This window comes from Glycine soja, chromosome 18 (assembly GCF_004193775.1).
Source record: "Glycine soja cultivar W05 chromosome 18, ASM419377v2, whole genome shotgun sequence".
NCBI classification, from domain to species: Eukaryota; Viridiplantae; Streptophyta; class Magnoliopsida; order Fabales; family Fabaceae; genus Glycine; species Glycine soja.
This window is the reverse complement of record NC_041019.1, coordinates 54853114-54868070: the sequence shown is the minus strand read 5'-3', so window position 1 is coordinate 54868070 and position 14957 is coordinate 54853114. Positions and strand designations below refer to the sequence as shown.

General features: G+C 30.9%; 2 protein-coding genes across 2 annotated transcripts; both read left to right on the top strand.

Annotated features, from left to right (window-relative positions):
• The first annotated feature begins 4644 nt into the window (after positions 1 to 4644).
• On the top strand, positions 4645 to 6477 carry LOC114395780 (flavonoid 4'-O-methyltransferase-like). The gene is made up of 2 exons (XM_028357624.1): positions 4645 to 5437; positions 5936 to 6477. Exons 1-2 carry the CDS (start codon positions 4676 to 4678, stop codon positions 6236 to 6238), a joined length of 1065 nt encoding a protein of 354 aa, XP_028213425.1. The 5' UTR covers positions 4645 to 4675; the 3' UTR covers positions 6239 to 6477.
• Positions 6478 to 7219: 742 nt separating this feature from the next.
• LOC114396043 (exosome complex component RRP43-like) lies at positions 7220 to 12483 on the top strand. Its single transcript, XM_028357937.1, has 8 exons — positions 7220 to 8551; positions 8656 to 8705; positions 8812 to 8879; positions 8979 to 9086; positions 9932 to 9998; positions 10168 to 10243; positions 11385 to 11680; positions 12266 to 12483. Exons 1-8 carry the CDS (start codon positions 8392 to 8394, stop codon positions 12344 to 12346), a joined length of 906 nt encoding a protein of 301 aa, XP_028213738.1. The 5' UTR covers positions 7220 to 8391; the 3' UTR covers positions 12347 to 12483.
• The last annotated feature ends 2474 nt before the right edge of the window (positions 12484 to 14957 follow it).

The following is a 14957-nucleotide window of genomic DNA, read 5'->3' as shown; positions in this document are numbered from 1 at the left end:
AGAAAATTTGATCAACACACTACTAAATACATGAATGTCATTCTACGTGGCCTTTCTACATCCTTTGTTAAATGACCGATGAAGAAAGTGTGGTGGTGGAATTTTTGCAAATAGTTTACATCGATTTACTGGCTGAGGATCCATGCAACTAACTAGTACCACTCACGTTGAGGTGGTGGTTCTAAACTGTGACGGACTTGCCACTGGTGGTGGAGTGATTCGAGATCATGCATGAAATTTTATCTACGGATATTCTATATTCCTTGGTGGTTGTTCAGTTGTCGTTGCTGAGTTGAAAGCCATTTTGTTGGGCTTGAAGCTGGCGTGGTCCAGAGACTTTAGAAGAATTCGAGTTGATTTGGATTCTCAAGTGGCGGCGCAATTTTTAACTCAAGGTTGCCGTCTGCAGCACCTCTGTTATACTATAATCCAAGCCATGCATCCATAGAATCCAATCTCATATGGGTCACATTGCATGGAATCGTATTCTTAGAGAGGCAAATCAAGTGGCTGATGGCCTAACAAAGAATTCTCTCATGAAGGAGGAAGATTACCATGTTTTTTATTTTGTCCCAGATTTTATTTTAACCGATGTAACCGCTGATAGGGCTCAAGTTTGTTTCCCTAGAGCCTACAAACTTCTAGTTGTCTTTTAGTTTTGCCGTAATTAAAAAAAAAAACAAAAAAAGATACATCGATTTATAAAAAAACGATTTAGAGAATTCTTTCAAAATCGGTTTTGTTTAGAATCGATGTAGAATTGCTTATAAATTTAGAACAAAGATTCATTTCTCCTTCGCGCTCTCGAAAACTCTTTCTTCTACTTCTTCAGTGACTCTACTGTCACCATTGTTTGGTGCGGTTGCATCTGCATTGTCGAGCCTCACAAACCCTTCGTCTTCTACTTCTGCAGTGACTCTATGTCGCACCCATGCCACTCGCTCTTTGCTTGTGTTACCTCTGTCAGTGCTTTATTTGAGGTACACACTCCCTTCCATTCCCTCTTTTTTTCTCGGCTTTAATCTTCATTTTGGATTTTGGCATTGACATTGTTGTGTTTTGCAAAATTGTCCCTATGAAGTTTGGACCCTCTATATATGCTAGCTCTGAGTGATTAAGTTAAACCACTACTGATTTGTTTTGTTGTGGTTCAGGATTATATGTTTGATTTTTTATGATTTGCTTATTGATTATTGGATGTGGAAGTATTTATAATTGCTTGTTTATTGATGGAGAGCTATAAACAATTGTTACGTAATGGGAGGAGAGCATTTATGATTGTAAAATAGATATTGAAGTAATTGCTTGCTATGGAACAGTTTTTTACATATTAAAAACTTATATTAAAACATTTTTCTATAATTAAAATAAAATATGTAAAATTGTATAAAATAAAATTAAAAAATATTTATATAATATTAAATAAATTTATTTGGTTTATAAATTTGTATGATTAGAAAAAAAAATAACTCTTGCAATAATTATATATAGTAAAAATTGTTTAGAATATTAATTAATGAAGGCAATTAGCTTAGTGGTTCATTTTGTAGTCTTTACGTTAACGTTCTTGTGTTCCATTCCTAAATAAGATAATTTTTATTTTTGATATTATTTAACCACCTTACCACATAAGCACCATATTTAAAATGGAAACAAAAAGTTTATTTTAGATCATTTTATTATTATTAGTTGATGTAAGTTAATTAAAATACTTTTTATTCTTCCCAAATAAGATACTTTTTATTTTTGATATTATTTAACCACCTTATCACATATGCACCATGTTTAAAATGGGAGATAAAAATTTTATTTTGGCCTTTTTTTTTACAATTATTTAGTTAATCTAAGTTAATTACAACAAAATATTTGTTTATACCTTTTAATGAAAAATTTATATATATATATATAATCCTGTAATTTTCTCAAAATAGAGATCGAATTTTGTACATTTGGATAAGAGGGGACTAAATCAATCAAAATCAGAGAAATCTATTATTAATTGGGTTGATTTGATTTGAAATATGAGAAAAATATGAATAAATTAAATCAATCTAAACCAATAAAATTGATTGACTCATGTTTTATTTTTCTCCAAATCTAATCCAATTTGACCATGAACATCTTTAATTCTAGGAGGTTTTCTTGTCTTTTTATGTAACGTAACTATAAATGGCACAAAATTTATGCAAGTCATTCAAAGTCTACACAAGTCTTTTTTGTCCTTTTTTTTAGTTTGATCATTTATCTTTGTTTAGTTTGGTAATTTATTTTTAGTAATAGGCTAAATGATATTTTTGGTCTTTTTTTTCAAATTGTTATTTTATCTTTTAAATGTTCATTTTAGTCCCTTTATCTTTCTAAATTAATTCAATATGATATACAAAGTTGATTCCATTAATCAGATAAAGATTTCAGCAGCTAAAAAATACCACAAAATGTAAGCTTTTTTTTTTTCAATAGATAAGGGGCAACAAGGGTTTGGTTGCAACGCAAGGGGAGAGGGGTTGGGGAGGATGTAAAGGAAATGGAGGGAGAAGAAGAAGAGGAAGGTTATATTTTGTGTCGATTTTTAGTTATCAATATTTTAATTTGATTAATGGTGTAATAGGTTGATTTGATTCGGGTTATTAACAAAAATTGAAAAATTTTAAATCACTCTAAACCAATAAAATTTAATCTGAAAGTTAGAGACTAAAAGTTAAAAAATTAACTTATTAAATTATAAATATTTAGTAAAATTAGTTGTGAAGTAGTTAAAAAGTGTAAAATGATAGAAAAATAATAAAATCATAATTTATTTAAAAAGGATAATTAGAAAATTGTATAAATATCATGAAAATATAAATGGAAGAAATATTAAAAAAAACTAGAAGCTAATATTTTAAAAAGTGTTACTTTAAGTAGCGTTTTGAAAAGTGATAGAAGCTAATAAAAAAAATTTGTTTATGAAACAGTCAAACAATTTTTTCAACTAGTTAAAAAAGTTAGATGCTAGCTAAAATATTTTGTTGAACACAATCTCGGTGCGTGTTTGAATAAATGATTGGCAAAATTAATTTGAATAAAATTGAAATTAATTTTGATTAAAATTAATTTTGAAGCAATATGATTTATATTTAGATATTTTTATTAAAAAATCAAATTGGGAGTAAAACTCCGTGCTCCCTTTGTTCCTTTTTAATTGTCAATTTTTTTTAAAAAAAATTGTTCCTATTTATTTATCGTTTGCAAAGATTAAGATCATATTAATTATACTTTTATCAATTATATTTTCACTTGTTTTTGTTATCTTTTTAATTAATTTATACATGTATTTATTATGGAATAAAAAGAGAAAAGAGTGAAATAAGATATTTCACAACTATTTTATTATAGTCAAGAAAATTTATTTTAATTATTGATTTACAAAACAACCTTACACGATAGATAAAAATGAACGGGTAGTATAAAATTAAAAAACTTTTATTCAGCACAAAAATTACTTAAATCACTTTAACTCAATATCAATTTCAACGTAAAATAAATTTTAAATTATTTTTTAATATAAAATTAAGCATGCAATAATTTATCTAAAATCAATTTTAAATTTAAATTAATTCTTCAAGAGTCAAGTGTTTCACAAAGAGAGCTGACAATAAGACTATTCATACCCCCATAATCTTTTTTTTTTTTTTTGAATGAGATTGAAATGTAGGATAGAACTGGAAGAGGTCACGTACCGTTAATTACTCGGTTGGACCATTAAATGATGTACCAAATTCTCATCTATATTTACAATAAAAAAAATCCAGTAATATCTCCTAAAAATCAATTTTTTCACTTCCAATTCTCCAAAACTTTATCCCTAAAAAAATACTATTTTTATAAAAATTTATGAACAATAGACGTCCGAGGTAAATTCCCCTAATTAATTAAACGATTAAAAAACAAGTTTTGCCTATTTTAGCATTAATATTTCACTGTCGCTATTACTTTGACCCAACGCCAACATAGCGGTCCAACTTTGTTGGCACTTCTGAATAGTCATACGAGAGATGCTGTATGTTACCAAGTTAGTCTTCACAAAAGTAAGTACCAAATAATTGTTTTCTTTTAATTGATTAAAAACTAAAATAAAAAAGCATAAATATATTTTGGTCCGTTAAATTTGAGTTATATTTATTTTCTATCACCCAAATTTTAATTTGTTTTCTTTAATTCCTTAATTTCAAAAAATGTTTTTAGTCCTTTTAACTAATTTTTTATGATTTAAATGCATAATTTGTGATGAATTTTGACTATAAGAGAGATTAAAAGAATATTTTTTGAATTCGGGGAATTAAAAAAAACATTTTTTAATTTGAAGAACTAAAAACAATGGGAATCAAATTTAAAAGATAAATATGTATCTATGTCAACAAAAAACAAAAAAGTAAGGGAACTTAGACGAAAATCATGGACAACCATTGATTTTAAGTTTTCGCTCCGCATTTCGTGTTAAATTGCGTCACGATTTAGCAATTTTCTTGTCGTATTTATATACTTTTCATGGCACATTTCATTTAGACTAGTCAACAGTCGTACTAGGAGTGGGATCACGTACTAGGAGCAATTCGTACGTTGTAGCATTATATAAAGCGAATCAAACCAAATATTGTTACAGCACAAAACACAAGATCAAATTTCGTTTGCAATTATGGCTTCTTCAATCAATGGCCGTAATGCAAGTGAGATCTTTCAAGGTCAAACTCTCTTGTACAAACACTTGTTTGCCCATGTAGATTCTAAGTGTCTCAAATGCATTGTTGAGCTTGGAATACCAGACATAATCCACAACCATGGCCAACCCATTACTCTTCCTGAGTTGGCGTCAATTCTACAAATTCCACCAGCTAAAGTTAGTCAAGTGCAAAGTCTCATGCGCTACCTGGCACACAATGGATTCTTTGAAAGAGTAACAATCCATGAAAAAGAAGCATATGCTCTCACTGCTGCTTCAGAGCTACTAGTCAAAAGCAGTGAGCTTAGTTTAGCTCCAATGGTTGAGTATATTCTTGACACAACTATTTCAGGTTCATTTCATCAGTTGAAGAAGTGGGTTCATGAGGAAGATCTCACACTATTTGAGATTTCCTTAGGATCACATTTGTGGGACTTTCTTAATAGAAACCCTGCATATAACAAGTCATTCAATGAGGCAATGGCTAGTGATTCTCAGATGTTGAACTTGGCGTTGAGAGATTGCAAGTTGGTGTTTGAGGGACTGGAATCCATTGTGGATGTTGGTGGTGGAACTGGAGCCACTGCCAAGATTATCTGTGAAGCATTTCCTGACTTGAAATGCATTGTGTTTGACCGTCCGCAGGTTGTGGAGAACTTGTCAGGAAGCAACAATTTGACATATGTTGGAGGGGACATGTTCAAATCTATTCCCAAGGCCTGTGCAGTTCTATTTAAGGTATGCATGTCTAAATTAAACAAAGATTTACTAAACTACTAAATCTGTTTAAGTTTTTTTTTTAATCCGAACCTGTTTATTTTAAATAAGAGGAATGCTGACAAAAAAATTTCTAGTACTGTTTTTGTGATTGGTTGAGATGTGATACCCATCAAAAATAGTAATTTTTAATAAATTTCAATTAATTTAAAAAAAATATACTAAAAGGAAAATGTTAAAAAGAATATCAGTAGTATTTCTCTTCATAGAATAACTCACTTCTCACTCCAAGCAGGTCAATCTTAAACATAGTGTTATTTGTTTAATACAATGAAGCATATCATTTTTAATAAAATTGAGTGTATTTTTTTATGCAAAGTATATTTATATTTTAAAATTCCTTTTATATATATAAGAAATTGTGTTTACTGTTTTATTCCAAATCTACAAGATGTCAGAATAGACTTGACTGGAAGTTTTTAACAAATTTCTAATCCTCCATTTTTTTAATTCTTACAGATGATTTTACATAATTGGAGTGACGAAGATTGCAGGAAGATATTAGAAAATTGTAAAGAAGCTATTTCGAGTAAAAGCAAAACAGGAAAAGTAATTGTCATAGATGTTGTGATAAACGAAAAGAAAGATGAGCATGAAATTACAAGACTAAAGCTTCTTATGGATCTAAACATGGCATGTCTTCTTAATGGAAAGGAAAGAAGAGAAGAAGATTGGAAGAAACTCTTCGTGGAAGCAGGGTTCCAAAGCTACAAAATATCTCCTTTGACAGGATATTTGTCTCTTATTGAGATCTATCCTTAGATACTAATGCTGCAATTTATTTAATAGTTAATTTGCATGTTATGAACCAAATAAAGTTGCCATGTTTATTTGCTAGCACCAACAAAATATTTGTTGAAAATGTGGCAAGAATTAATTAAAAGAAGAACTATTGATAGGAAAATGAGAATTAGAAATCTGAAATTTGATTGAATATGTGAAAGTGTATGTTTTATTAAAAGAAATCTCAGAATGGATATATTTTATGAGATTTGAATTTAGTTTTTAACCGAGTTTAATAATATTACGTGATTCATGTAACCAACTTTATTTAGCGTAATAAAGCTTTTGTTGTTGATGATGTGTGAAAATGTATGTCTTAATATGATGCAAAAAGCCAATGCATGTGTAGATTATACAGTATATAAGAAGAGTAATAAAGTAATAAGTAACTATGGGGTTAGCAAACGAATTGAATCCAAATTATTTGTAACTAATAATAACCAAATTACCTTATACTGGAACACCTCCTACCTGGAGGATGAGTTTACATCCCAAGTTTGGGATGAGCAATACAACTTACATCAAATATCAATCGACAACAAACTCGATCTTTATTCTAATGGTAGGCACTTACACTCACAATATATTTCACTGTTATTGTGACTTATGAGCTGTAAAAATTTGACAAGTTGCTAAAAGTTGTAGATAAATACTAAGATGGTAGTTAAACACATAATAAGTCGTTATTTGAAAGGGAAAAAAAAACAGGAATTAATGCTTTTATGCAAAAAAAGTTCCCTCTTAATTTAAATTAGTTAATAGTTTTTTATATATATGTACGGTTCCAATAAAAAAAAGTCATTTATAAACATATTCTTCTTATAATTCATTGAGATACTTTTTATTTAAGATAAAATCGTGACAATTCATGAAACACTCAAGCCAACAATATTTGAATACGTGAAATCCTAACAATACCAACCGAGTTGCGTTCAGAATATGTACCAGTGGACCAATCCAATTTTTTAACTACTCAGACCAATATTTCCTACGTAGTTTATTTCTCTACGACTGAACTCAAGTGTTCACAATTTGAAGTTCTCTCTCTCGAGTCTCGACACAACGGAACGACCAAAGGTTCTTCTCTTCACCCTTGCTCTAACTGTCGTAAGAACCTGCTGTTATTTGGTTCCGTTATTATTATTTATTTATCTTAGGCTCATTTTATTATTAGCGTTGGTTTGTTTGGTCCTTGTATTTTGGTTTCTCTATTCCTTTAAGGTGATTGATACAATGTCTATTCCAATTACCAGTAGCTTCTCCTTCATAGGTTTCGAAAATGCTGATTGGGTTTTAAGTATCTATTGGTCCGTCTTTTATATCTGATTTATAGGTGTTATGGTAGTGTCTAGTACTCTTCTTGTTTCAAGAAAGAAACAAGGTAACCCCACTAGGTTTGGCCAAGTGGTGTAGGGGGGTTTAATAGTTTGCACAAGGTCTTAGGTTCTAACCTTGTTGCTACAATTGTACATGGAAGATACTACAATTGGCCATATGGTTTATTCATTAAGTTGAGAGCTAGTGTTAAGAGACTTGATATATTGTGGTACATGGAAGATACTACTCATCATCAGAGAACCTATCGTCATGACTCATATTATGTTTCTTGTTATGATTGATGTTGAGTTAAATGGATCAAGTGGAAGAATGTTGGAAGCCCACGTCACTTTATTATTGCAAATATATGAATTGAATGTGGATGGAAAATGAACCAAATTCAGAAATAATAAAATGTTCCAAAATAAAAATAAATAAAGGACGTGGAACGTGAAAAGTGACATGGGCTTCCAGCAGTACACACACAAAAACAAAAAGAAACAAGGTTGGTCATGTTTCATGATTCCACAATACTTCCATGTACTTAATTGAATGCCATTTACCAACGGGGATCGGGTCTAGCAAGAGGCTAGTCTCTCACAACGTGGTGAGCCAAGGTTCAAATCCCCATTGGGACAGGTGTCCACATATAGTTCTTGACCATGCCTCGAACACCATTACCTGCAAAGGAGAAGATATGTGGGAAACCAAAAAAAAAAACTGAGTGCCATTTTTCAGTTTTCTGGCAGCTATTGTATCTTTTTCATTTTTTATTACACTGCTGGCTTTCTTTATGTTGACAGAACTGAAAAGAGATGGGATTACCAAATGTTTCTGAGGACTTGTCATCAGAGGTGGAGGTTGATGCCTTTAAACGCATTTTTCCACTTCGATATTTTGAGCGTCATCTTGCTGAATCTATACGGGCTGATGGTAGACCACTTGGAAAAGCTAGAGAAACAAGTATTTTTCTTGGTTAGTTACTTTTTCCCTTCTAATTTACAATCTGCAAAATCTTTGGCATGTAGGGTGTTATTCACACTTGGAGCTAAACTTAGTTGGCTAATTCATTTGATCAGGTGCTGTTGCGTTCGCAAATGGGTCTGCTCTAGTGAAGATTGGATCAACTGTTAGTCACTATTCTTGTGTCTTTTTTGTTAAATGTCGTTGTGAATTTAGGTTCTTGATTTTTTTATGGGATGGATTTAATGATTTCCTAATTGATCTCTGCTCAGACTATGTTGACTGCTATTAAAATGGAAATTATGACTCCGTCCTTGGAGTCACCAGATGAGGGCTGTCTAGATTGGCTTTTGCTTGTTGGGCCACTTATGTGTTAGTTATTTAGTCTTCTGCTCACATATGCCATAAAATTAACTAACATGTTAATATTTGTTATTTCAGCTATTGATTTCCACATGCCTCCAATTTGTTCTCCAATCGTTAGGCCTGGCAGACCAGCTGAAGCATCACCGATGGTGTCAAAGCAGTTGTCTAACACCATTTCAAGGCATGTTTTAATCTTTGCTGTCACTCTGTTAGGTTCAAATATTTCAGATGATCCAAGAAACTATTCTATCAAATTCACTCCAACTACCTTTTTTTTACCACTAAATAAAAAAAGGAAGCAGAAGAAAAAGAAGAAAAATAAAAAGGGAGTGTTTTACATTAGGCTCTAAGATATTAAGAAATTTTTTGTTGATATCTGTTTGTAATTTATTTCTTTGAATTCTACAAAAGCCACTTCACCCTCCTTTCCTTGAGTAAGCTTTATACTCAACGCAAATGTTCCCTTTTTGAACAAGGATGAGCAGAAGTAATTGTGCCTACCCCCTGTCACATCTTTTGATATATTCTTACTTTAAAGTACATTGAATCATGAATGTTAATTGTGATCATGAGAGTGTAGGAACATTTAGCTGAAAGTATGCTGTTTAAAGCAGTTAGCAGATTAGATAAAAAATTTCCCCCAATTTGAAATCCTTTCTATGGTTTGCCCCTCCTGCTGTCTTTATAGATTTGTATTTGTATCATTTAATGGTATGTTTTGGACACATGATTTTTTAGGGAAAAGGAAGGGGTAATTTTCTTTGAGTCAAATATTTTTTAATATTATTTTTTTAGAATAATAGGAATAAAATAATAGATAATCAATTTATCATGAAACCTTCTAATACAAATTGAAGACTTTACATTCCCTTCCCTTTCCCTCAAAAGCCCCTCCATCCAAACATACAGGGTCTATGTTAACATTCACGGTGATCAATAATCTGGATAACTTGTTTGATCTGTCAAATTGGACTCCAGTTGAAATTAACCTATCCTTTTTTTTTAACCTATACTTTTTTTCTGCAGTTCCAGAATGATTGATTTGAAAGAATTGTCCTTGGTCAGTGGAAAAGCTGCATGGATGGCTTACCTGGTAAGCTTGTTTATGGACTGCATTAACCAAATTTCACATATAAACCATTGAAAGAATGTATAGCACACCACATTTGGTGTGAGGTACACTGACTTTGTTAGTTTGTTTGCTCTGATTGTGTTATTATCAATCTATTGAATGACAGAATGCTGCCTTCTTTATCATGCAGGATATCTATTGTTTGGATGCTGATGGTGCTCTTTTTGATGCTGCGTTACTTTCTGCCATTGCTGCCTTATCTCATTGTATGTAGTGCATCTTCAGTATAATTCAGTCAGATTATGAATCTGTTACACCCCTTATTCAGAATAATAAGTCCCAGATTTGAAAACTGTGCACGAGGAAATTTAGGAACAAAGAGAAGATAAATAAACCAGCTGATGATATATCAGCCTTAGATAGAATAGGGTTGTTACAATAATTATGTTTATCTTTTGGTTGTGATTCTGTTCTGTTACTTTGTCAGCGTATTTTTTGGGAGGTTGTTATCTCTTGCTATGTAGCACTGGCTAATGATGCTACTTATGGGAAGCTCTCGGTAATCTTTATGAAAACTATTGGATTTTTTAGTAGAAACAAAGGACATTTTGTCCGCAGATTGATATATAGGGGTTTGCGGGGTATTACTCTAAACCTTGTATTCATCTTTCTGAATGAAATAGTTATTCTTTCTATCTTTCTATCTATACAGTAAGAGACAATAGTGGGTGGTGACTGGTAGGACCATCAAAGAGAAAACGTAGTCTCACCAGTTTGTTCTGTTGAGATGAAAAGGCTGCAATCCTTCACCATACTCACAGTCACCAGAATGGCTGGAGATGATATTGTCTCTGGCGAAGATGAGTAGACAGATAAATCAGTTTGAGAAGAGGAGAGATAGTAGAGAAGGGTGTCATCTTTGTCGCTGAATTGGGTGAGAGGGGGGGGGGGGGCGGGGTCTTAGGATCGAGTTTATGTAACCCATCAACATTGTGCCACTATGGTGAGCTACTGAGCCACGATACCCACAACAACCAAAATGCCTTATGAGTCATGACAGCATCTATGCAGTGGCCAGCTGCTGCTCTGCACTGCAATGGCACTATAGTACTGATATTGCGTGCTATGCTTATGGGGTAACCCTTGGTCACCTTTATCAATTTTTTTTTGGATTTTTTAGCACAGAGGATACTTCCTGTGTCATTACTGTAAACCTTGTATTCATATAAAGTTATTCCTTCTATACTGTATAGCTAAGGTTCCTAACAGAATCATTCTAACGATAGACTTTTCTTGTGCTTAAAGAGAAGTTATGTGTTGCTGTTGATGTTCTCAATGTAATGCCTTTCAACATTGTCATGGCATTACCATATTGGTTTTGTCTAATATGAATTTCTGCGTTGACAGTGCAAATTCCTTCTATTGCCATGAATGATGATGGCAAAATAGTACTCGTGTCTGATGAAGATGGACAAAAGCGAGCACAGGAGCCAGTCAATAAAGAGAAGAGGAAGCTTACATTAAGAAGCATTCCGTTCTCATTAACATGCATACTTCACAAGAATTACATCTTGGCAGATCCTACTGCAGAAGAAGAATCCATTATGGAAACCCATGTGACAGTAGTTTTGGATACATCTGGTCAACTAATATCTCTTTACAAGCCTGGTGGGCCGGTTCTTGCCTACACTTCTGCTATCCAGGTTAGTTTGCACATTTCAATGGAATGGAACTAACTAGGTGCAACAATATGACAGTTATAGCATTAACATTGATGCATTAGTGAGCAATTTTTAAAAAAAATACTGTAAATTCTTTTAAAATTAAGTCAGTCCTCCAAATTTAAGTGAATACTACCTCCGGTCCTTTTTATAAGAAATAAATTATAGTGTATTTTACATTATAACTTTTTTCTTATAAATAGGGTCAGAGGTATTATAAGACATTCGGGGTCCTGAGACCTTCATATGCCCCAACTGATATTCAAAGCGGGACCACATTAAGGCCTGCTTCTGTCTAGTCGAGGTTCAAATTTATTTATTAAAATCATCTTTCAATGTTTAATTGTACTAGAGTTTTCTGATCTTTTCCTAAATGTTCATTCATTCTAGAGGTTTATTTTGAGTTTTAAATTTGAAGGGTGAAATTATGACAAAGTAGGTTGATACAAAACAGTAGAGTTTAGTATTGTACCTTATATGAATAATTTACTGAAGGGCGTGAAATAATAGTACGTATATAAAATGATCTGTGAAATTATTAAGTTATAACGATACTTGTGGTTTCAGGATTGTGCTGCGTTAACCCGGCAAAGAGTAAAGGAACTAAATAACTTCTTGGACAAAGCAAATTCTGCTATGGAGGTTTAGTAGAATTATACAGTCATCTTTATTATCCTGAATGGTTATTTAAATTTGTACATTGTGGATCACAGGTACTGCGGCATTTCATTATGAAAAAAAAAATTCTTTTGAAAAATTTTAACCATCTATTTGGACATTTTGTTTTCATTCCGGCATTTTGATTTCTCATGTAGTTGATGGTTTTGGGGATATAAAATTTAGAGGAATGCTAGAATCACACTCTCAAACACACTTTTTCTTATTGGTTTCACTTCATCTCATTTTTTAAAACCATCATTTGTCTACTGTTTCTCCAAGTTTAATAACTTTATAAAAAAAAATTATTTTACTTTAAGATTCAAACCCTCGTCCTCACTGCACAACGCACATCACCCCATTAGGTTCATCTCTGCATTTAGGCACTATCTATGCTTTCTTTTGCTCCATACATATATTCAATTTCAAGTTTTTAACTCTGTTTCAAATTATTATATAATCAAATAGAAAAGCTTCCCCCTTTTTTTAATTGTTTTAGGTTGATTTATCTATTTTTGCTATTTTTTTTAATTCTTTTACCTTGGATTTTTTACCTTCGTTACCTTTTTCATCATTGGCACTAAAAATTCTGGAAACAAATGAAGTTGTTACAAATTAGAACTTCTGCTAGTTCGTAGCTTTACTAATTACAAACCCATTCATAAATTTTCTAGAATTTTTCATTGAAAGATGTTTGATTTCCATTGTGCATTTTTTTTCTCTTCAAGGATTCATGTTAGATTTGTGAAAAGTCGCTACTAGAAATTTAGAGTTTAGAATTGCTAACCAATAATTCAATATTTATTTTAAATCAATATCTAATTCGATAACTAATTGATTTAGTAGTCGAACTTTTGTTTATCTTTAAAAGACACTTTTTCTTGTAGAGTATATATTTGGTACCAAATAACGTAGCACTTCAAAGTTAAAATATTCCCTTTAAATCCATTCCCCATCCAAACGTTTTCTTAAGGTGACTGTTGGTCCGAATGTTTTCTGTTTTTATTTTTAAAGAAAATAAAAAATAAGAGTGAAAATATGTTTGTATTGAGAAAACATTTACTCTGGATCTCTCTCGTCCCTCTTTCAAAATATTTTCAAAAATAATCTAAAACTGAAAATAATAAATCAATTTTCAATCTTTCCAGAAGAAGTGAAAATACTATGCCACCTTAGAGTAATTTTTTTTGTCAATAAATATTTTTTAAATCTTAAAAATTTGAAAATGAAAATAAAAAATAAACATTAAAAACAAGTGCCACCTAAAGTATAAACACTAGCCATTCACTTCTTTTCTAGTAAGCTAAATATTTATTTTGATATTTGAAAGTGTGAAATGATGATAAATTAGTTTTTAAAATATGAAAAGAATTCAAATATTTGAATGTGTAAAAGTAGGAGTGTTATTGGATACAAGTCATCCATGAACTTAAATTGATTTAAATCAACTTAAACAATTTGGTTGGATATTTTTGTGTCATAAGTTTCGATTGGATACGAGTCATTCAATTCATTTAAACTCGTTAAATTTTGGGTTGGGTCATAAGTTTTAATACCTGAATGTACTAATATGATCTTGTAACCCGTTAATTTGATTATTATTATTATTATTAAATTTACAAAAAAAATTACTATTATTATCATATTTAGTAACCAAAAGTGATGTTGTCTCTTCTTTTCTTAGTTATCACGATTTCACTATGTCAGTCTCATGAAGTCAGGATCTTAACTTCTAGCAAGTTGTAGAATATCTAGTTTGCTTTTAAATTGGTTTCAACCTATTTTAGATATAATTGAAGTTTTAGTTTCACTACTTATTTTACTATTTTAGAATATTAGAATTTTCAAATTATGCGGTAATAGTTTTAGTTTTTGGTTTTTTAGACTTTGTAGTTGTAGTGCTTTAACTTGTTTATTATGTTTCAATTTTTAAAGTATATTTAACATAATATGTTGGCTTGTGTGATGATGAAGACAACAATACTATTCCTCCCCTAATATTTACTTCCACCATTTGACTACACGTAACAAGTATATGTATTTGGTATTAAGCAAATTTAAATGTTTTAATTCGTTGAGTCCAATCTTTCAACAAATGGATTGATTTGATTTAGGTTTTAATTTTTTTCTTGAAAAACCAATCAAAATTAACATGTTTAAATTTAATTAGATTGAATCACCAACTTCATTAAATCTAATTCAAAGTGATCCCAATTAGTTAGGGGGATTTACCTCGGCCGTCTTTTATTTATAGAATTGCTTTTTCAGGAGATCGATGATAACACTGCACTATCATTCTATTGCAAATATAATATAATGAGACTTGTAATAATTGAAATATAAAAAGTAAATTAAGAGATAATTTAAAAAATGAAAATATTTTACTGATAAAGAATATTGAATTAAAACATATAAAATGTGTTTTTCTTTTAGTTTTTTAAAATCTCAAAATCAATTCAATTAATAAAAGTTTATTTGATTGATGCTTCCTATTCTTTTTAATTGTCGAATTTTTGAAAAAAAATTATTTTATTTATTTCTCATTTATTTTTTCTCATTTGTAAACTTTAATATCACTTTTGATACTCTTACTTTTCAAAAA